Source organism: Varanus komodoensis, unplaced genomic scaffold (genome assembly GCF_004798865.1).
Source record: "Varanus komodoensis strain SLA01 unplaced genomic scaffold, ASM479886v1 scaffold5, whole genome shotgun sequence".
Lineage (NCBI taxonomy): Eukaryota > Metazoa > Chordata > Lepidosauria > Squamata > Varanidae > Varanus > Varanus komodoensis.
The window spans coordinates 50,991,394-51,014,250 of record NW_025336087.1 but is presented as its reverse complement, the minus strand read 5'-3'; the positions used below and the strand labels follow the sequence as shown (position 1 = coordinate 51,014,250).

Below are 22,857 nucleotides of genomic sequence, written 5' to 3'. Positions count from 1 at the left end.
CAGTGGTGTTGACTGGTTTAACTTAACCTCTCCTTTCCTTTTTCTAGTAGTAACAGGCAAATAGGTGGCTTCAGGCAATTCCTGGCAGCAGACAGAAGGCATAGAGGAAGATGGGCCCTGACACTGTTTAAGAGTGCTGCCGACAAAGGCTTTTAAGCATAAGCAGCAGCAACTCTCAGATTATCTTCTACATTCAGGAAGGCTACTGCCATCATGCCACACTTCCTGTTCTATATGACTGCTACTCTGATGCATGGAGGATGGCTTGAACTCACAGCTCATAACCTGCCAGCTCACGCATCAAGGGCCTGTTCAGAACTGGGAGTTAAGGCACCACATGCTGAGGGTGCTGATATTAAGCACAACACAGATACGTATGTGCTTAGGAGGAGTACATAATGAGGAGTACATAAGTCTATAAATGATCATATTGCCCTTTAAATACACCTGCACAGCAAGCCAAAAAAGGGGGGGAGGGGAGAGAGCAAGGGAGAGAGCAAGAGCGAGCAGACACACACTGCCCTTTGTATTTGCCGTAACGTGTACCCACAACTATATATGGTCCTTCCATGTAGAAATGACAAAAAGTGAAGGCAACTTGTATGTAGAAATATCAGGAAAATGTAAAGAAAAGTACAGAGAGAAGATGAAGCCAAAATCATGATACAGGTCTACAAGTACTAGAATAAGTTGAGTGTTCAAATTATACTGGCGCTGCCAAATAGCAATTTACATTAGCATCAAAGAGATTTCACTTTTTATGGGTTGCATCCTAAGGAAATTGCATTTGTTCTAAGTTTGTTCTAAAGGTGTGTTTCCATTTATAGACAGTTTTCTGTTCAGATGAAGGCTCCTTTGGATACAACACTACTCTGGATCCAACTACAAACTAATATTTTGTAGTTTGTTTGGCAAAAAAAATCAAACTAAATACAGATGTTGCAGTCTACTTCACACTAAACATTAGTATTTTTTCTGCTATATTTGTTAACTGCATGACAATAAAATGTTTAAGCTCTGAACCTATTGTTTTTACAGTGTCAATCTGAATAACTTGAACAGCACTGAGTATAGTCCATTCAAATGTAGAACACACACACACACACACACACAGAGCGCGAGTTAAATGGAACTGTCAATGTTTTTAGAGTTTTTTCAGAAAAGCAGTAGAAAAACTGTAATTTCACTTTTAAAAGCATGAACAGTAAATACACAAACCCTGATTTTATACTTTATGATTGTCATTCAGTCATGCAGCATGTTAATAAAAACAGAACAGAAACTATGTAATATGGAATTATCATATAGCCATTGTTCTCTCTAAACCATTTCACTGAAGCTGCAATCCTATACTCAAATACATGGGAATAAGACCTACTGATCTCAGTGAACTGAGTCTGCATGACACTCACTCATGACAGTCACACATAGCACACAAGCTATGCAGTGCGTGTCTTCAAAGAAAAATGTACAACAAATGATCAGGCTTACTATGGATTGTTCTCCCTGAGTGCTCTAGCCAGTATACTAGGGTCCTGCATGGGAGAACCCACCCTGTCCTGCTCCAATTGTGACCCAATTTTTTTCATGTGTGTCATGCAGAGAGACCACAATATAGAACTGCCAGTAGCAGCTGCTCTACAGAGGCTGAAGCAGCATTTTGGAGAAACCATTTTATTTATTTATTTACTTACTTACTTACAATATTTCTACCCCGTCCTTCTCAACTGTGCCAGGACGGCTTACAACATTACAACCAATGCTGCCTCATTATTAGTATTTAATATGATTATACAGCATTTATATTACCCTTTTAAAAAAATTTAGATGAAACAAATGCAAAACATTTCAATCTTTTTTAAAAAAAATTGGTTATTTGTAAGGTCAGTATGATGCCTACCCAAAATGTCAAGTCTTGTCTGGCCAATGTCTTGGTAAGCGTCTGCTGTCAAAGTGCTGTAGGTTACATCCATGGACACTGACCAAGTGAGGCTTGTCTATAGATTGTTTTGCACACAGTTGATGGCTGTCAACTGACAAGCTGCCAATCAAAAAGCACCAAGGCAAAGGGTCATCCCCCCCGCAAAAGTGGGTGGAAAATATATCTTCCCATTCCAGCATGATCCTTCAGTGTTGCCCCAACCTGTTCTCCATCCCCTCCCATTCTTTCACATGTCTCCATGCCCCTAGATCCTACAGGGAGGGGAGGTCTACATCCTACCTCCTTTGTAAGTACATGCTTTCAGCAGTGGTCAAAGAAGCATCCTTTTAAAAAATTAACAAGTTTGAACATATTTAAGAGTACAAAGAAACATATTTCCCTGGGAGACCTGGGAAAGTGTGAAAAAGGTAGAGGGTGTTGAAAACTGTCAAGGCAATGCTTAAGTGAATTTATTTATTTACATATATTATAGGGAACCTATAATTGCCAAGGCCTTCCTAGGCAGCTTATAATCACACAGCATATTGAGATCCCTTTCCCCTAGATTCAGTTCTTTAAGAAGTGCCATTCAAAGCAGATGGTGCTAAATGTCCATCTACGGGGAAGATAAAAAAACCCAGGGCTCTGGGACTTGGTTCCACCATTCACGCTTTCCTGTCCTCAAGGTTTAACCATTTCAAATGTCCTTTATTTAACACTATTCTCAGAAAGGTGTTTGGAAGATTCAAAGAGTATGGCCTGCCCTGGATGTTTCGTTATGTGTATAAGTGTATGTCTTTTGTGTTAGTGTTCTAACTCTCACACTAGTCCCCCACAGTCTTCTTGTTAAGACAAGGTTCTGATCATGGCACAGAAATCTCTAATGGGGGAAGCAGTTTCAATATTTTTTCTAAGCTTGGGAGCCATTCTGGAAATCAGTCATATCAATTAGCCACCTGACTTATTTAAATCATGGCTGTCATATACTGTGACCAAAATGATGATGTCTGAAGAACTGATGACTTTCCATGCTTTGTTCTTCAACTATCATCATTCCTCACCATTTTCTAGGGCTGGTGGGAAGTATAGCCCAAAACACCTGGACAGTTATGGTCATCCCTGCTCTAAATGGACAGGACACTGAAGCATGGCCCTCAGAATCCTTAAGACTGACCAAGGATACAATTTGTGCACCAAGGGAAGGACCTGTTGTCTTTAATACAGACAGCTGTGGCTGCCGTCCTCGGCACATTTCCTATGGAAAGCAATGAGACTTTTTTTTGAACAGGCACACTTAGGATTGTGTTTTCAAAGTTATTCTAGTAGCATATTGCTGCAGTAACATAAAGTTTCCTGCCCCAGGCTTCCAGAACAGGGTGACTATCACAGATTAATGATTCCTTTTTCACGATTAAAAAACATAGGAGGCAGCAGGATCACAATGGCAATCCCTTACCTCCCCACACACATATTTTTCTGCACTTCTGTGACACACCTAAGCATTATGCACAGCCATGGATTGTGGTTTTTGCAAGGTCCCTGACTGGTTATACATACCTACAGATGTACAAACTGCTGAAGCAGAGCAAGTAAAGGCACATATGGTAGGATTTAACATTATGGTACGACTTCCACCTATATGCCTTGGGTGCATGTGCCTTGGATTATGAGGGCTTAGGTATGTATGTTGGTGGTGTTATTTGTTTCATCTGAAAGGGAAAGCCATTCTTTCTGGATTCTTTTGTTTTCTTTCGGTAATGTACGAGACCTGTGGGAATGCATTTCCAAAGGGAGGCGAACTGGTTAGATTTTAAAGGAGAACAACCAGTGGTTGTTTAACTTCCATGCTTAAGCAGCCCTAACAGTCACTGCCAATCAAGAATGTGTTCCTTCTCCTTTCTGCACATCTACTTTCAGTGTCTTCACTTTATATGGAAACTCCCAGGGATAAGAGCATGGACGTTCCTTCCCCCACCCCGTGTTTCCCATTCTGACAGTTGAGGACGGTGTTGTCAGGACACCACACATTCTTTGCAATATGGGTGATTTGCTTACCACCAGCCATGCCAGATCCCGAAACATACAATGCCACAACCAAGTAAGCATCAACACACAATTCTAAGAAAAGTCGGGGTAGGAAATAAAGCAAATAACTCTAGAGAAAGATTTTAATGCTGTTTTGCTTACCACCTGAGCCTCATAGTGTTTTGTCCTTTAACCTTATATAATAAGAAAAGTGCATCTGTATCTTGTGCCATAGCATCAAGATTGTGTAGCCTAAGCCCTTAAATTCTGCACACATGATGTGGCGGTCCTAGGAGAGTGCTCCTCCAGGTTACTTGGATTTTAAAATGCACTGATTTTAATTAATTTCAACGTGCCCACACAGTACCACCTACAGTTACTACATGGCAGACTTCACTAACCAGCACATTGCTGTGAAGTTGATATACTTTGCTACCAAAGACTGGGGATAGAAATTCAAGGAAAAGGGTTATATGCCTTCCCTTTCCCCACTACTATGGAGCAGGGGAATGTGGTGGATGGACCCCAACCCTGGGGGCTACAGGAGGACGCCATGGCCATGGGCATAGCATGTCAGACTCTGACATCTGTGTAAATATTCTTGAAGGCATTATGTCAGTCAAAAGTAGACTGGCGAAGGGGCAGGCACTCCCCACCCATATATACTATAGGGGAGGGGGGTACAGAGTTCCTGCCAAAACAATTAAAGCTCTTAAATCTTCCTGGCACCAGGCACTGTGCAGGCGCAGCACCCCATATATGTGTGATGCACAGAGACCACAATGAAGAACAAAGGTTATTCAGATAGTTCTGAAATTCCTGGCCTGGTAATATTGCCCTGCTGCCTGGCCCTAATCTGTTAAAATGACCTCATGATTCTATTTTATTTTAGAAGGAAACAAGGTAAAGATGGTAGCAATTGAACTGTACAAAGGCAGAATCAGCCTGACACTCCCTTAATTTATGCCCTACGTAGTATCACAGGTCATACTTATAAATCTGAGTTGACAAGGAAAAAATGGATCAGACTGGTCCTGTGACAATGGGAGAAAAAGTCAAATCTAGAAATTAACTAACAGAAACCTATCAGAAAGGGCTGAAAAAAGAAAATGTTCTTAATTGGGTAAAAAACCAGGCAATGCGGACCTGATTTTTTAAAAGTGAAATGCTCTTTATCCAGCATATGACGAACACTTTGAACGAAGAGTTATTTATACTAGAAGCATTTTCATTAAGTGTGTCACTTAGTTTTGAGGGAAATGAAAGCAAAGAGTAAAAGAAAATACTGAAAAAGTTTATTGGCAGCAGCTGAATTATATACTTGCCTTCTTTCTTCTCCTTCTCTTCTTTTTTTCTTTGGCAGCTTGTGCTTGCTTGTGCTCCCACACAAGATTAGTCAGGTTAGCCACATATTCATCAGTTTGCTGCAGCAGGTATGCCAAACGCCTGTCTTTCTTTTGATCAATCAGTTTACGGTAGCCTTCTTCATCTTCAGCCTAGCATTGCAAGAAAATGAAAATTCCTGTTACATCACCACTCACTATAGTCATGCATATCCGACACAAATTTCAGTGTGAGATCCAGAATGACTTAATGGAGGAAGCAGTTTCAATCATTTTTATAGGTTTGGGTACCATTCGGGAAATCAACCGTATCAATTAGCCACCTGACTTATTTAAATCATGGTTGTCACATACTGTGACCAAAATGATAATGTCTAAAGAAGCTTACAATGGTTAAAGTACCCAAAATGAAACTAATCTCTCTATCTGGTTTGTATTTTTAAAACATGGTTAAAATGTTGCAAGAAGCATATAATGATCAGGCCCTGGAAGCAGAAGTGGAAGGACCTGCTATTGAACAAAAGGGGGAAGTTCAGAGAAATACTAAAATGGTGTATTTAAAGCCAAGTCTGACTTAAGGCAGACTTAAGTCAAAACAGCGAAGAATAAACAAGAGTTGCCTTATGTTGAATGAAACATTTTTACACCCTTTTCACTTTGCGATTTTAGAGCAAACCAAGTTGGAAAACGTGGGTACAAACGCATTTAACTTAGGGTACAATCCTGTGGCAACATCCATAAGCCCCTGAACTTAGAGGCTTACAAGCATCCAATACAGAGAAGGAGGCACACTGGAAGCAATCTTTGCTTCCTTGTCATCCCACTTTCTTCTAAACAGGATTTTTAGCACCTAGCTGGAGTTTCTCAGAGGGGAAGAGTAGGAGGCTGGAGCAGTTTCTAGACACCTTGTACCATGGCTTCACTATCGTCTCTTCCCCTCCCCTGACAATAGCCCCTTTTGCCCTGCTGTGGTTGCTTTCCAATGGAACAGTTAAGTATATATTTAAATGCTTCTCATTAAAATCAGTCAGATGCCAACGTGTTTAACTTTTCTGAGATTCTGCCACTTGTCGATTCCATGTTAATCATTCTCAGAATTGACTGGCATGGTAAATAATTGAAAGGTGTTAAGTATAACTGTAGCTCAAATATAATTGGAAGGTTAGGAAAATGATACAGTCTCTACATTGTGAATACTAACAAGCATTTGAAAGAAATTACTATGCGGTCTACTGAGAAATTATAAATCCTTAAAAATAAATGGTGATGTGGTGTAACTTAGAAGTTATAAGTAATGGGGTCAATCTCTGGAAGGAGCACCAGAATTAAAATACCCCAAAACATAGTAAGGCAAAATTGTGTAATTAATATTCTTTAAAGATTCAATTGATATCTTTACCACCACTTTAAAACACATACAATATATAAGAAAGTTGGCATGACCAAACTAGCACCGTATCTTCATCAGATGATCAGAAAATGGTCAATGTGACCAGGCAGCGAGAAGTACACTATACTCTTGGAAATGTCTGTGGACTGTCTCTATGAATAGCATTGTTCCTCCATGCAATCCTGTAGATAGGACGAACTGAGCATGGTGAGCATACAGGCTGACAAAAGATGAACTCACTCATGGAATGCACTCCCCAAGGAGGCTCGCCAGCAACCTTTCATGTCTTTTTGCCACAAGATGACCTCTTTATTTTCCCAGTCCTTTGAATTCTTAATCTCTCATGAACTTCTGTTAAATGTTGCTTTTATGTTAATTTTATTGCTACTTTTTCTTTCCTTACCCTTTTTAACCTAATGTCTATGAAGGGCCCAGGAACTGAATATGGGACATGTACTGATAATAAAATGCATCAACTGGCCCCCAATCTCTTGGGATTAGACATATCGAAGGCATATTGGCATGAACTAGAATTATCCATCCACACCTAAGGTTCAAAGGGATGTTGAACCTGATTGTTAAAAGAACAATTCACAGATAGAGTCACAGGTGGGTCATGAAAGAGTCCTGCTTGTGGCAGTCAGCTTCCCTCCTGCCCATCTTCTGAAAGAGAAGATTCCAGGGGCATTTCAGTAAGGCAGTGTGACCTGACCATGTATATAACCTGCAACTCAGAATCTCAATTTGCAATGATGCAGCACATGTAAAAAAACCAAACATCAGCATCAGAAGCTGGGCACTACTCCATGTTAACCAACTTGCACTGCAAACCCAAGACACTAACCATGGTTTGTAGGAAGGACCTACTCATTTTTATTGGATATTTCAAGCAAGGTAAAAATAGGCTTTCTCATAATGAAGCTTCCTTCTTCCCAAACCAGTAAAATATGTACACATCCTGAAAGTCTGAGTGACTGATCTCTTACCAAATGCCACCCTTACCATCAGTCTTCTCATTCGTTCTTTCTCAATCCTTTCAGTTTCTTTCTTCTGTTCACGCTCAGTATTAGCATGCCAAGTAGCCACAGCTTTGGAAAGTTTCTGAATTTTTCCAGCTACTGACCGATGGTATTCTTTAAAATCTTTAGCATGCTGCAAGATACTGTTGAGATATTCCTGTTAAAAGAAAATAAGCATCAGCTGAGGGTGGGAAGAAACACCGAACACTATATATGCCTAGTATAGTCACATAATTCAAGCACATCCAGTTCGGATTCTTCTGCTCATGCAGTGGAGAGAAGTTATATTCTATTTTACTGATTCAGTGACTTCCATCTTCTCTGGCATGGATTACTTCCAGAAGATGATCTCAGTTCCAAAATAAAACTTCAATACAAAACTCCAATTCAGCTACTGGTGGGGAAATAAAATAAATAATAAAATAATTTATCTAACAAGTGGAAGGGGAAATAACCATGTTGAATACCTGTTAATGAGCACAAGCCACATAATGATCTCTTCACCAAACTTCTAGGCACTCATTGGGACAACTGTAGGTTGATAACTTGGGAGAGAAACTATAACACAGTGGCAGAGCACAGGCTCTGCATGGACAGAATACCATATACAATCATTTGCCTCTTCAGGGCTAGCTGAAAACTACTCCTTTCTGAAATACCTGAAAGCCACTGCCAGTCAGTATTGATGATACTAAACTAGATGGAGATTTCTGAGTATTAGCAACTAAGAATTAGTGTGCTCTGCCGTTCAGATCCCAGGAACAGAATTCTTCAGTAGTATTTCTGTCAATTAAGATGTCCAAAAGAGACAGCCAAGTCCTGCGCTCTCAGCCATCTTGTGGAGGTTCTTCTGCCTAATGCTGATCCATAGGTGGTCAGGGTAGCAACCCTGTGCTTCATCAGGCCTGTCTACATGAGCAAGAGTACGGCAATTTTTATCCACTGAGAAGCTAAAAGGGATGGGGGAGGGGGAGGTAAAGGAGCCAAGATGCTATGGCCTGGTTGCTCACAAAGCATTTGTCAAAGCAGTCATCGTGCCTAAATGCTGTGTTGGAATAGGTTTTGCTTCCTAATGAAAAGCACCATCAGGGGAGAAGGCAAAGTACTGGGGGGATGACATTAAAGTACAGGAGAACTAAACAAAATTGAATAGTGAAACTGAAAGGAAAAATAGGCTGAATCCGGAGCACTCCATTCTTGTCCTTTCTGTTCAGAAATGCAAACCAAGAAGAGTGGGCGGGGGGCTACTTTCAGGAAGGGGAAATTCAATCTGATTTTGGAGTAGTTTTCAGAGCCAGAGTGCTACTGTGGTTACAGTACTGGACTAAACCCATTGTAAGCTGCCCAGAGTGAATATTGGGCAGTAGAGAAATACAATGAATAGTAGTCCCCACTCTGGCCAGAAGCTCACTGGGTGATCTTGGGCCAGTCACAGACTCTCAACCTGACCTACTACACAGGGTTGTTGTGAAGATAAAACAGAAAAGAGCAAAACCTTGTAAACCACCTTAGATTTATACAAGAGGAAGAAAGGTGGGGTCTAAATGAACTGTAATTACACTAATAGCACAAGGAACTAACTCTCACTTTCCTGCTGGCTCTTTCATTACTGCAAAATAAACCCAGAAAATAATAGCAATTTCCAGGGTGGCTACACATGCCATGATAGGCAACCTCCCATAAAAGGGGTTGCTGGATCCCAAGCAGATTACTACACACTAACTGCAATATATAAATTAACAGACAAACCAGTTCCTGAAAATACAGTACCTGGTGCTTCTGTCTACGCTTTCTCTCTTGTTCTATCTTCTGTTGCTTCTCTAGTTTTTCAGTCATTCGGGCTTCCCTCAAGGTCTGGCGCTTGCTGCGTTTGTAGGCTTTTGAGTTCAAAGCAGTCTCCAAGGTCGTGTCACGACGCATGCAGGCCACCACCTCTTGTCTTAACTATCAACCAGAAGAGGCAGATTTTTGAAGAAAATATTCTTCTGTCAGAGGAACTTAACTGATATAAGAACATACCAAGTTATTCAAAGAGTGGTTTCCATTTCAAACCATTCTGTTCTAGGTATCTTAGAACTAAGCATGACTGGAGTCCTAGAACCTAGAATAGTTTGCTGACCAAGTTAACTGCAAAAGTTGAAGCTGAGAAACCACCAAAGTATCATCCAAAGTGAAAAAAGCATGATTTATTCAGTTGTTCGATTTATATGCAACACAACAGTGTAGTTCAAATAACCCATAAAAACTATTCTTAGAAAAACAAATTAGCATCTAGATTTCACCAGGATGTCAGTACTGTAGAGCAGACAGAGTGCTGACTTCAGTAGTGGAAGATCTAGATTTAAAATCCCTACTCAGTCATCATTCACTGGTAGTACAAACACAAGGAAGTCATTCTTTCTAATCTACTTTATAGGGTTATATCACAGAGTGAAATGAGATATTCATTACTATTTAATGTATTTCTTAGCCACCTTTCAAAATCATAGTTTGATTTAACAGTTGAGTCTATTGCAAAGCCCCTGCAAGAAATCATAGTTTGTGGAAAGTGGTGATATCCAAGCCTTGGTTACGCCATCCTTGACATATAGGATATATCTGACTCACCTCATCCCCACAATCCCCTAATCTTGGGCAGAACTGGCATATAGTACTTCTCTGTCCATCTCTCCCAGTGGAATCAAGAGAACTTAAAGTGCTTAACTCTGATGGGATTATGCACATGGCAGTAGAAAAAGACCACAATGACGGCTTCACAAATAAATGTCCAACACAAGTCACCTAGAATGAAGGTGATCCTTGACCTTTAAGATATGACTCTGGTCAACACTTCCATTCACTTCAGAATTCATCTCTCAAGAAAACTAGCAGAATGCATTACCTGGCGCTGGAAATTCAGTAGCCTTAGCGCCTTCAGCTCCACTGTGGCTTTAGTTCGCAGATCTGGAGGCAAAGAGCCAGGCAGATTTTCTAATTCCTGAATTCTGTGAGCAATTCGAGCCTGAAGTCTATATAGGTAAGGACATGAGATAGGGAATTAGAAAAGAAATTAGATTAATTTGTCAATTCCAGGTCTATTTAACAGTCTCTCAACCTCTCTACGGCTGCAGTCCTATTCACAGTTATTAGGGAGCTGAGGAAATTTTCTTTTAAGAAAGCATGCACAGGACTGGAGAGCACTCACACATTTGATGCAGAAACGTGAAATATTCAAATCCTGCTAGTTATATAAAAATTATTTGCTTACAGATTATATGATAATTAACCAATCTATCTGAAAACACTTAGAAATTTACACTGATTTTTTTAATTTAAGGAAAAAGCAAATGGGGAAATTTTTTAACAATCTTATTTATTTTAAACCCTCACTTTCCTGAGGAAACAAGAAAAGAGAAGAGCAAAGGAGGTGTTATTATTTCTAATCAGTTTTGTTTCATTTCAAATAAATCCAGCCTCAATTTCATCCTTTAAAAAGAAGTGGGATGGTTTTAGGTCCATCTGAAAACAAGTGGCATGGCATTCCATCCCATTTCTAACAATGGACATAAAATATACATACGTCTGACAATAAATAAGGAAAACGTCATTGTCAGTAATGGCAATTTATTGGTGTGCCATTCAAATATCAATAAATTAACACAACTGTGTGCTGTTCTTTGCATATATTTTTATCACAGTACAAAGACGCAAGAATGAATGTTAATGATGTTAATGAAGTAGTTGGCAGCCGTGGTATGAAAAGTTGTTAACTAAGCAAAATGTTAAAAAGCTGTGGCAGTCTGGCACCAGACAGATTGCTGAAACATATAACACTTCTAAGAGCCAACTGAATACTAACATGACATATTAACTAAGAATCCTAATGCACCCCTTTTTCAGTGTCAAAGCATGAAGCCAAGTCCTTCCAAAAGACAAAAATGTATGGGAAGTGGGACATTACATGGCCTAGTTGATTCTTTTTGAAGTAGCTGCAAGAGGGTCTGCATGAAATGTAGAGAAGATGTATCTTCCACTCCTTCTACAACTACAGCATGTTGGGAGATGCTGCAGTGTTGGTCATTGCAGAACTCGGGACTATGCATTATGTAACGAAGGAATGAACAGTATTGTCCCTTCCCTTGAAGTGCATCTGAGAGCATTTTTACATTTAAGAGTGCTGTATATGAAACAGCTCCAGCAACTGCAAGAAGTCTGTGAATAGTGTTGCTTATTGACCACTGCCAAAAGCTCTAGTACTAAAGACTCTTCATTCAAATTAATTTTCAGAGAAATTCTAAAGTTTTAGAAAGCCAACTTATTCAACCTACAAAGTCATACGTATGTATAAAAGGTTTAACAGGACTAAATGAACACGCCAGCTTGGAACCTGAAGGGTCCAGCTGACCAAGACAAATATGTGTTTGAAGCTCTGTGCCACTATTTGGGCTATGAAGAGTGCAGTGAAAACAGATCCAAATGAAATGAAATGAAATGAAAATCTAAAGTTTTAGTATTTCATTGGGAAATCTCTGATTACCCTTCTGACATTACCTTTCAGACACTGAACCATCTTGCTAGTCACAAAAGTTCCAATGAGCTCCCCTGCTAACCACAATAAACAAATAGGCATAGACCACTCAGGAAGACAAGTTTCCTGCTCCCAATACCTATTACCTATCTAGTATCTAATATTCCCAAGGTGGCCTACAAGATAAAAACCACAAACACACACACATGTGTGTGTCTCCATCTATCCATCCCCCACTGCCTTACCAGTATTAAAACTGTTACTCAACATCAGCCTGATCTGCTGTTTCAAGTTTAGCACATGATCTAAAAACTGTTTCAAATTGTGACTTCAAATCCTACTTAAATGCTCACCCTTTAACTGTGATTCAGATTTGTATTTAGGGAGGGAAGGGGGGGTTCTCCAGTCAGAAAAGAGGCTGTAGCCGGGGAGCGCATCTTCCTGAGGATGGCTCTTGACAGGTTAACATGGAACCAAGATTACAGCTACATTGGATCATTCATCCTGACTGGCCACGTTAACTAACAGTCAACAGAGAAGAAAGCAACATTTGTAAGCCAACTGGAACACACAAACAGGCACAGTAAAAGTAGAAGAAATGTACATTAATTGTCAATCCAAGGCAGCATTTGCAAATGCCACCAGACTACAGTCTGATCTTTCAAAGGGAATGCAACCACACCCAGAACAGGTCAGGAGTCTGGACTTAGGAGCCATTTGCCCAAGGAAATGTGTCTTTCCTTCATACAGAGAAGTGTCTATACTCCCTGGGCCCACTCAGTCAAAGCCCTGCAGCTAGCTTTTATTAGCTGAGAGGGCCAAAGATTGAGAGGGAGCATGGTCGGTCACGTACTGCAAGCACCTTGTCCATGTCATCAAGTCATAGCACCTGAAATTGATCCCATGGAATCAAGTGGATGTTAGTGTCAGACACCTTAACCCAAGCTAACAGCAGTATTTGCCACAATTCTATTCTCAAGGTGCAATACAAAAAGGTCACAAGCAGTGTTAGAGGGCTCAGGAAGAATGTTAACAGATCCCATTTACTAGGAAGAATGTTAACAGGCTCCTAACCACCTGAAAGAGCTCACCTGAATGGCGACTTAGGGATACAATGGAGGCTGCAAAGTAAATTTTATTTGCCTGCACTGCCACACAACAGGCATGATTATATAATTTTGAGTGTATTCAGTCATCTTCTCTTCAGGCCATTTGCTCTCCAGTTAATGTCCATTCTCCATTACTTCAGACCAAAGATCCCTAGTATACCAAGGAGAATACCAGGCTCTATAGCACCACAGAGGACATTCAGGCACAATTGAGTCAATGGCCCTCTGCATCTCACCATTCCATAGTGAGACTAGGGCTTCAACTGAATCACCAGCTCTTTCTACTACAAAATCCTTCAAACTGTTCCAAAGTCCACTGGATTCCACGGAAATGGACCATTCAAATGTGCCTCCCATCCCTGCAGTTGGTAAACAATGCTAGAGTTCAAATCTTACCAGGTAATGTTATAATCATGGCAATCACCACCCTCTCCCTATCCCTATTTTCAGATTACCTATCTCACTTCTTGCAGCAAAGGCCAAATCAACAGAATGTGTGACTTCATGTATTGGGCCAACAACTGAGATAGTTTCATGGTTGTCATGAAGGCCATGACATCCTGAGCTGGGACTCCACAGGCAGCCTCAGTTTGAAAATTTAAACCAGCCAAGTTGACATGTTTTATACTATCCACAGGTACTTTGGAAAGCAGATTGTGCTCTACAATGCAGGTAACTGCCTTAGACTTGTTGATCATATATATTTGTGGGACCACTGGAAACAGAATAATAATGCACTCATTCCAGAGGGCCCTCTCATATGCTTGAGCAATTACTTCTGTATGAAACACAATGGAGCACTGGATGCAGTTAAATATCTTTTTTTACCCTCTTTCTGCTACTGAAACTAACAGTTACTATTGAAAGTAGAATAGCACAGTAGAGTTTTCAATGTACAATCAAAAACCTATCTGAGGACCAGTTATCCATACAGCTTTTCCCAGATTGTATTAGTTCAAGTCATAGATGACAGGGTGGCATATTTTAACATTATTGATACTACATTTCATTTATACCCCATCTTTTTTTCTCTTACGAGGAACCCAAGATGACTTACAAGAAGATGGCTCCCTTTTTATTTTATTCACACAACATCAACATTGTCAGGTAGGTTAGGCTAAGAGTTTACGACTGGCCCAAAGTCACCCAATCAGCTTCATGACTGAGTGGGAACTAGAACCTAGATCTCTTGAGACCAAGTCCAACACCCTAACATGATGCCACACTGGTGTTCCCCATAGATAAAATGATTGCACACAGAACACTGGCACATCAGGAAGAAGTAGCAAATCTCTGCATCCACATTTGGTGAACTTTAAAACATGTGACATGCACACAAAGTCTGCTATGGTCCAGTCCTTAGAAAGAGTTACCGCTTTTCTGCAGAACTGTATACATTAGATCTGATTCAACATGCTAGGACTACGAAGAACAATTAACGATTTCATAAGCACTGGAGATAAGTATAATCAAGGGAGGGCTGCATGCTTTTTGTTAGGGCTTGGTAGATACATTAAATTATCCTTGTACTTAAAGCACCAATTCTTGCCAGACAATTTCTCTTAACTTCTATGGAAAATTGAAGATAGAGAATTCTAAACTTTCTCAGGAAACAACAAAAAAAGATGTAATGCTGAATAACTACAGGAGTCTCATTTGGTATCCTCAGGAGTACAGAAAATTGCAGCAGAATTAGGTCAGAAAGGTTTTTTCATACAGATTGAAGAGTAAATCAAGGAAGGGTTACTGTTCTGGTAAGAAAGAATCCCATTAAAGGCAACTGATATTTGTTCAGGTCCAGAGGAGAAGTTTATGATTCCTAGTAGGAGAGTTATTTGTTCAGAAAATGATACTAGTACATTTTGTTCCTTGAAATAAGTATATAACACTTTTCAAAAAGCTATTATTTTAAGGTCCATCTGTAATTGGACTACTTGGTAAATGCAGAAATCCCTCCCAGCAGTAACAGAGGGGAAATTATTATATTGAATTAACATGTTTGGTAGATTCTCTACATCCTGACTTCATAAGAAAAATAAAACCTGCTCTGTGCATCGAGCAAGAGAAGCAACGGGCAAATACAGCTGCTATTTACCACTACTTATTCCCCGCCCCCCCCTCAGAAAACCTAGATCTACAGTTAAGTTTAAAAGACTGGGACAGAACTGGAGGGGAAGGGGGGTCCCGTGAATCTGTCAGTGGCTAGTCCTCTTTGATCAGTTTGTTTTAATAGTTATCACTAGAGGCCTTCAAGGCAACCTATTAAATAAAGGCTATTAACCCATTTTACAAGCTGTATATACCCTATGCAAGGTCATCCATCAGACAAAAGAACTAAAAATACCTTAGGGCACGATTTATGCATATTTAGAAAAAAGTCTTGCAAATTCTCAGCATACCTTAACCAATACTGGTGTGAGAGCTGTAGCTATTTTTGCTGTCTTAACATGCCCAGGATTGTGCCTTAAGCTATCTAAAGTGTATTTGAACTACTCTGAATAAGCCACACATTTTAAGATCAAGTAACATTTCCTAGAATTTAGACGATTAGATCAGAATTTCCTCCTTTTTCTGAGGTTTGGCAACTGTGCATATATTATTTGTTTGTTTTATCTCATTTTTGAGTTACTCAATAACAAAAATGTTTTCTATTCTTGGAAACAGACTTCTCATCTCAGTTTGCCATTGCATGTGGAACTAACATGCCTTTCATGCCATTAAGTACGAGAGCCAGTGTGGTGTAGTGGTTAAGACCCAGGCAGTCTGGATTCTAGTCCCTGCCATGGAGCCCACTGGGTAACTTGGGAGTCAATGATGGGCTCTCATTCCAACCTATTTCACAGAGTTGTCGTTGTGGAAATAAGATTGAAAGCAATAGGAAAAGACTTGTAAGACACTTTGAGTTCTTTAAAAAAGAAAAAAGGCAGGATATGAACCTAATGAATACATAAATGCATAACGCCTTGCTCAAAAAGGGTTCTCTGTGTAATGAATGCTTTGCCCAAAGCAGCTCTGAAGGGGAGGGCTCTGGTCCCAAGCAAAAGAGCCTGCTGCCTGCTCGTGGACAGAATGCCCCCCCCCCCAATGTCTGGAAACAACATTATGGGAAATATTCCCATTCTGCCTCCCTGATTCACAACACAGAATCTATGGCTGCAAGTAAGAGGCAAATAGAGGGCCACTGTTGCAGAACTTGGCACAGCAAGAAGATCCAGGAATAGCTTGGAAACAAGAAATAAGTCTATGATGATAACATAGTGACCCATATTTTATTATAAGGTATGAAGAAACACTTTAAGACTGAGCTCTCTGCACAGCAGCCTTGTCATTTAGCATAGTGCTAACACAGTCCTCAAACATACTTATTACATTCCTTAAGAACTAATCTGGTGAAGAAGACCTATTCACCAGTATCAACCTTGGGCACAATATGGGTTCAACACATGGTAAGAAAACCCTTGCAAATGGTGGTTCACATTCCGGTTAAAAATGAGAATCCAGCTTTCCTGTAATCAAGGTCTATGCTAACAAACAGACCTGAAAATTTGCCCCATATTGGAAAGGGGCTTTAAAGGAGAAAGACATAGCTCCCTGCAGATGGTTTCTGACAGGTTAAGCAAGTTTAGCAGGAAGCCCATGTTGCAACTATATAAGCCATTCATCTTAATAGGGACTGTCCATATAATCCCAAAGGTAAAAGTGATGAAAACAACACTTATAAACAGACATTTATCTAAGAAGGGTAATGCCAGCAATAACAAAGTATCTACACTGACATTGATTTAAAATAAACTTTTGGCTTGCTAAAAAGCAAAACAAGTTATAAGCTTTATAACAGTTATAAGCTTTATAACAGTCAAATGACTTTCAAGTAAAAAATAAAAAGGGATTGGCCAGGTTTTGTTTTAATGTTACTGCTTATATCCTATAAATGAATGCTTAATTGATGCCTTATCTAAAAAAAGATTTGACAGCCACTTTCACCTAAAATGCATGCCATCAAATAAATACTTAAATCATGCTCACTGCCTAATCCTTTGAACAGATGAAAAAGGCTAGTTTTATATTCAGGGGGAAATATTAAAGGCTATTAAGTCATTCAATCATAAGACAGGGCCAAAGAGGAAAGCAGTTTCTTGAAGCTGCCATGTGGAAGTGCATTGGGGATTTAATCTAAACCTGCCCAAAATACATTTAATTAATCTCCACAGTGCAGTTATTTGTCTTCATCCATGCAGAAAGTGATTTTTGTATTGGAACTGAAGATAAAGATCTTCTTGGAAAAGGGCATTCCCTTCAACGAACCAAGCACAACAACAAGTGTTACATTAAAGGGCTTCAGGTTTTTTGGAATAGGTACCATGCAGCAGGACTGATGATTGTAGGAGCCAGAAGAGCTTTTCTGGAACACTTTTGCAGAAGATAAAAGGGATATGTTTGACATAATCCACTGTGCTCATAATTTTAAGACAATGGCATGTGCATTTTTTATTAGTGTTAAGAAGAAAAGAAGCTTTGCACACAGTAGAATGACATTAAATTACACAGCACATTATTAGTTTTACAAGACTCATTCATTAAGATTAAAGCAGCACTTTATTATTTTTTTAAGTGTTAGGAGAGCTTTATAAGAACTATGGCATAAATTTATCACTCTGGCCCAGTTTCAAATAGTAAAATGAACTAAGCTGTCCTTGATATATTAAAAATGTGAAGGTTTTCTAGAAATGCTTTTAAAGCTGTATCCTGCATATTTCCTTGTTAGTCCCATAAAGAACTAAGAGCAGTTAATTCCATTTTAGACCAATGCCCATTGAACTGAATGAATTCCATAGGATCGTACCTCATTTACTATTATCAAATAGTGTTTTGTGATGGTCTACAGCTTTTAAAAGGGAGCCAATACTTCCTAACAAAATCAGGCATAACTAGGCACTCAGACAATCACCACATTGCCAGCACTGCTTCTCACAAACTAAGTGATAACAGCTCCAGGCCTAAAACATGGGCAGCAGGATTTCCCTTGGTAGCACTATCCTGATATTTACTAGCTGTAATATATATGAGTTTACTATCTGTAATATATCTCTAAAAGGCTCAGAAGCCCATCCAACCAAAATCACATTTTCACCACATTTAACAAGACAATCCTATGCATGACATCAATAGGACTTGCTCACAGGTATGTACAGAAGTTTAACTGAAGTAACTTCTTAGAGGAACAATGAGGCTAAACTTCAGTCTTAACCATGACTTATTTCCAGTTGGAATAAGAAGTTCCTTGTATTTTTATTATTCTACTGGAAAAGTGCAACTGCTTTCTACATTAAAAAAACAATATATTTTTCTTCAAAGAAAAATATAAACCCAAAAAGTTGATGGTTTAAGGAAACCTCATGCCATGTAAACATAGATAATCTATAAATATTTGCTGGACATGCCAAACACTGTATCTAAACCTCCAAGCCAAAAGCAGCCAAGAAACTTACTAAAACTAGTTTGGCTTTCTGTGTACTTTGAGCAGGGGGAAAGGGTGCCTACATGTGCTTTAGTTTGTCTGGGGGTGGAGGGTTCAAAGTGTACCTTCTATGAAATGGGTATTCATTTATGTGGTTTTGTATTTGGGTCTCAAACCCAACTTTTCCCTTGTACTCAATTTCTTGGGCAAGTCATTTGTCTATTATAACCAGCCAAATCCCTATGGCACATAAAAACCTGACTAACTATATTGGCCACTGCAGCCATTTTGTGCAGGTGTCCACAACTGTTTCTCAACTTTTAAAATGGGCCTATGGGCCCAAAAGCTGGGCTTTACTATATAGCCTGGTAGCACTGCAGTATTTCTGGATGATTCAAATCCTTCTTCAGATAACATGAGATCATCATTGCTGTAATGTTGAGAAATATGAGTTAAATTTACAAACCAAAATAGCTCTTAAGCGTCCCAGCTAGTTTTTACCTATATTCCCGTTCCTGGAGAATCTCAACAGGATCCAACCCTTGAGGCTTTTGAATAGGACTGATACGGTTCTGTTTCTGCTGTAGCTGAACAATTGGTGAAGGCTGGCCAGCTGTAGGCTGTGATACTGAAGGACCAGGCATTACTGCAGTAGGTTGCGTAGCTGCAGGGGCAGGTGAAGGTCTTCCACTAGGAGGTGGAACAGCAAGCTTTTGAGGTGTACTAGATACATTCACATCCGCACCTTGCCCTGAAAAGTAAAAGGTACTGAGATTAAAAACATTAGACTAAAATATCTAAATCAAATCTCAGTAGTAAGAACAACATGAACTTCATTATGTCCATGTTTATTTTTATTTTCACATTTATATGCTGCTGAATAGCCTTACAGGGCTCTCTAAGTGACTAACAATATCAATACACAGCTCAGAGCACAAGTATTTAAAAGTACAAGTAATAACTTGTATTAATTATGCAGTTTAGGTAGCTGCATTATGTAGGTACGAAACCATGTCTGAAGATAAATGGTAGGTGTATCACTAAAGCAGTACATTTTTGTACCTGATATGATGTACATCTGTTGTGATAAATATAAATGCTGGCATTTACCAGTTAAATTCAACATATAAAGCCAGTGGTCAAGGTCAGAACTGAACATTGGACATTTAATGATGCAATTCCTCCTCTAGTATCCAGGAAGGCAGGGATCATGTGACATAATTTTTTATTTCCATGCTTGATGCTGATAAACTGCCTAGTTCCATCTGAGGCTGAGCTTGAGATGGAATGCAATCTAAGAAATCAAAAGGGAGGGAGGGAGGGAGGATGGATAGATGGAAGGACAGAAAATCACTTCTCTGATTGGGACTTGCACAAGGTGGAGAGTGGCGAATGGAGTGGCAGCATACCTATGGCTCCTAGCCATGCATGAGTCAACCACAGGTTGATTAGGGGGTAGTTTGCATGCTTCCATCACACCAAAAGTATGTGTCGTCCAGTGTTCCATTCATGGTTTGGTGTGAGGGGGCATCCAAAAATGCAATGTGTACAAACTAATCTAGAGAAGTTGACAGTTGCTGAAATGGCATCCAACCTGTAAAGTTTAATTAAAGTGTTAGCTGAGGTCCATATATTAGCAACAATACATTCTTCTAAAATGGGTGCACAGTGGAAAAAGCTGTGGGTGTGATAGTCATTCTGGTAGAGTGAGCTGTAATGGGAAAAGTTTAAGATAATTGTGGGAGTCTCATATAGTGTGATAAAACATGCCCTAAGCTGCCTTAACAACAAGGAAAGCTCTCATGTCTACCGTCTTGTTTTTGTCTTGTACTTGCACCTACCGATGAACAGTGTCCATGCTATTTTGTGAATGTGCATTGTGAATAATTTCCAGAATATGGGTTTTGACTACCTGTTCTGGATATCAAAGAACACTTTCAGGATACAGGTGAAATAGGTTGGTCTCATGTTATTACTATTGTACTTTAATTATTTCTGTATTATTGTTTGTGAAAGCAACCACACAGGAAAGAGGGACAAATCAGTAAAGCCACACAGGGAGAATACAAAAGAAATTGTTGAAAAGAACTTCTGTTCAACACTACCCAATTTATTTATTTTAGTCAGAACTCTGAAATCAATCAGAAGGTGACTAAGCTTCCAAACTATTTGCTATTCAGACATCTGATGTGTACTGGAAATAAAATAGCTTGTGATTTCAGTAAGTGCAAGAGATTTAGAACCCTAAATCATATTCAAAGAAGATTATGTGATACTGGAAGACTTTTAATCAGAGCATTAAGGGCCATTTTCCTTTCCATGAAGAAAAGGAGAAGCAGACAATATGGAAGCTATAAAAATCAAGCTAAGAGGAAAACTTTAACACCACAGCATTTTTCAAATAAAATTATTTATTTATTTAAAAATTTCTATGCCGCCCCGTTCGCCGAAGCCTCGGGGCGGCTTACAAGACAACACTTTGGATCTTTGCAAAAGACTTGGGTTGGCATCTCCAGGAGCAGAATATTCTGGTGTGCTCCCAGAAAGGAAATCTTTTTCTCTTGCACCAGCTCTGCCACTCAGCATCATTTCCTGTGTAAGTACAACAAACAACCACTACTGCACAAGTGCTTGAAGGAAATCTGTCCACTGCAGATATGCCACAAAAGCAGCTTTGGGATGAAAGATGAGGAGAGGGGCTCCAGGTATTTCAAAACCACTCCTGGCCTTTTGCATTTTGGCCAGCCCCGGTGACTACCTGCTGTTGCAATGATATGCTATAAATACATTACAGAAAGCAGGAATGTTTAGAAGGACCTTGCCCTGGTTTTCTTTATTTATTTGGAGGGTTTTCTTCCCTTTCACAGACTACAACTTTACCTTCTGGCCAGGTTTTCGGTGCCATAGCAGCTGTGTGTCCTGGCATTCCTGAAGCAACTCCTAGAGGGACAACTACTGCAAGAAGCAGAGGAAATAGTATTTATTAGAATGTGCCACACCAAAAGAACATTTGTGGTAAATTGCTTTGATACCTCAGTTCTGGATTTACTGTATATTCTTGGATTAAAATTAAACAGTCAAGTACCCAAAAATTGTTCATTTTAAAAAGTTACCATACCCTCTCTTGTACGGGTAGGGGAAACATACTTGCCTACACATATGTAAGCAGCTACATTTTGTCATAATTGTGGGAGTAGCTTGAGGAATACCCTTCTTCCATCAGTAGGCAAGGGGATATAAAATGCTACTTCCCCACTGTAAACTGCAAGTCTGCCAGAACTACAGGATAACTGAAAAATATGGCAAAATATGCAAAACCTTCAATAAAACACCTAATACTTGATAGGTTTTTTAAAATCCTTAAAAGCAAAACAACCAATGAAAGACATTTCAAGAATAAATTTTCGCAAGAAGAAAACAATACCTTAAATAAATACTGTAAGCACTTAGTATAAGTGTTTAATAGTTTTCTATTCAATAATGAGGATGAACCTGTAGTGTATTCATAACTGTTTTTCACTAGGTACAGAATATAAAGCTCAAAGGCTCAAAGATCATCAAAACCAACAAAGGAGGCCACTAAACTAATTTAAGGGCAGAATTCTTATCTGCCTGAGTGGATCCACACAGACATTATTAAAGCCCTGTTTCTTCCTTCACCCTACTTTGATGTGGCCACACAGAGATGCTTAAGAACAGTACACCAGGTCATTATAGGGAATGAGAGAATTGTCTCAAATCTCCATGCAGCTTTTCCATTCTACACCACTGGAATTACTCAAGATTCAAATATGGAATAGCTTGCAGTAAACAGAAATGGCAGGATAGGTGGGAATATGGGAGGAGCTACACATAGAATTTTCCATTGCCCATAATGCCCTGGTGCACTGCTCCTGTGTGTGCTCACACACATGTACCAAGGTGGAAGGAAAAAGGAAGCAGAGCTCTCTTGTGCCTTACAAAGATCCCTTTGCTCCTTCTGCATCTCCACACTAAAAAGAATCATGCTGTGAAGATTTGGTATTGATAAATAAACAGGGGCCAATTGCCCACTCATTGCACAGGTGTAAATGAAGTTCATTAGC

At 39.5% G+C, this 22,857-nt stretch overlaps 1 protein-coding gene across 4 annotated transcripts in view; it reads right to left on the bottom strand.

Moving 5' to 3' along the window:
• SMARCA2 (SWI/SNF related, matrix associated, actin dependent regulator of chromatin, subfamily a, member 2) overlaps positions 1-22,857 on the bottom strand; it is a 121,750-nt gene that overhangs the window by 71,277 nt on the left and 27,616 nt on the right. For all 4 annotated transcript variants that reach the window (XM_044446805.1, XM_044446807.1, XM_044446806.1 and 1 more), the window contains 6 exons: positions 21,653-21,727; positions 19,274-19,523; positions 10,580-10,706; positions 9,469-9,642; positions 7,682-7,855; positions 5,272-5,442 (listed from right to left, as the gene is read on the bottom strand). In XM_044446805.1, the coding sequence (XP_044302740.1) occupies positions 5,272-5,442; positions 7,682-7,855; positions 9,469-9,642; positions 10,580-10,706; positions 19,274-19,523; positions 21,653-21,727 (971 nt within the window). The remainder of the gene's footprint in view (positions 1-5,271; positions 5,443-7,681; positions 7,856-9,468; positions 9,643-10,579; positions 10,707-19,273; positions 19,524-21,652; positions 21,728-22,857) is intronic.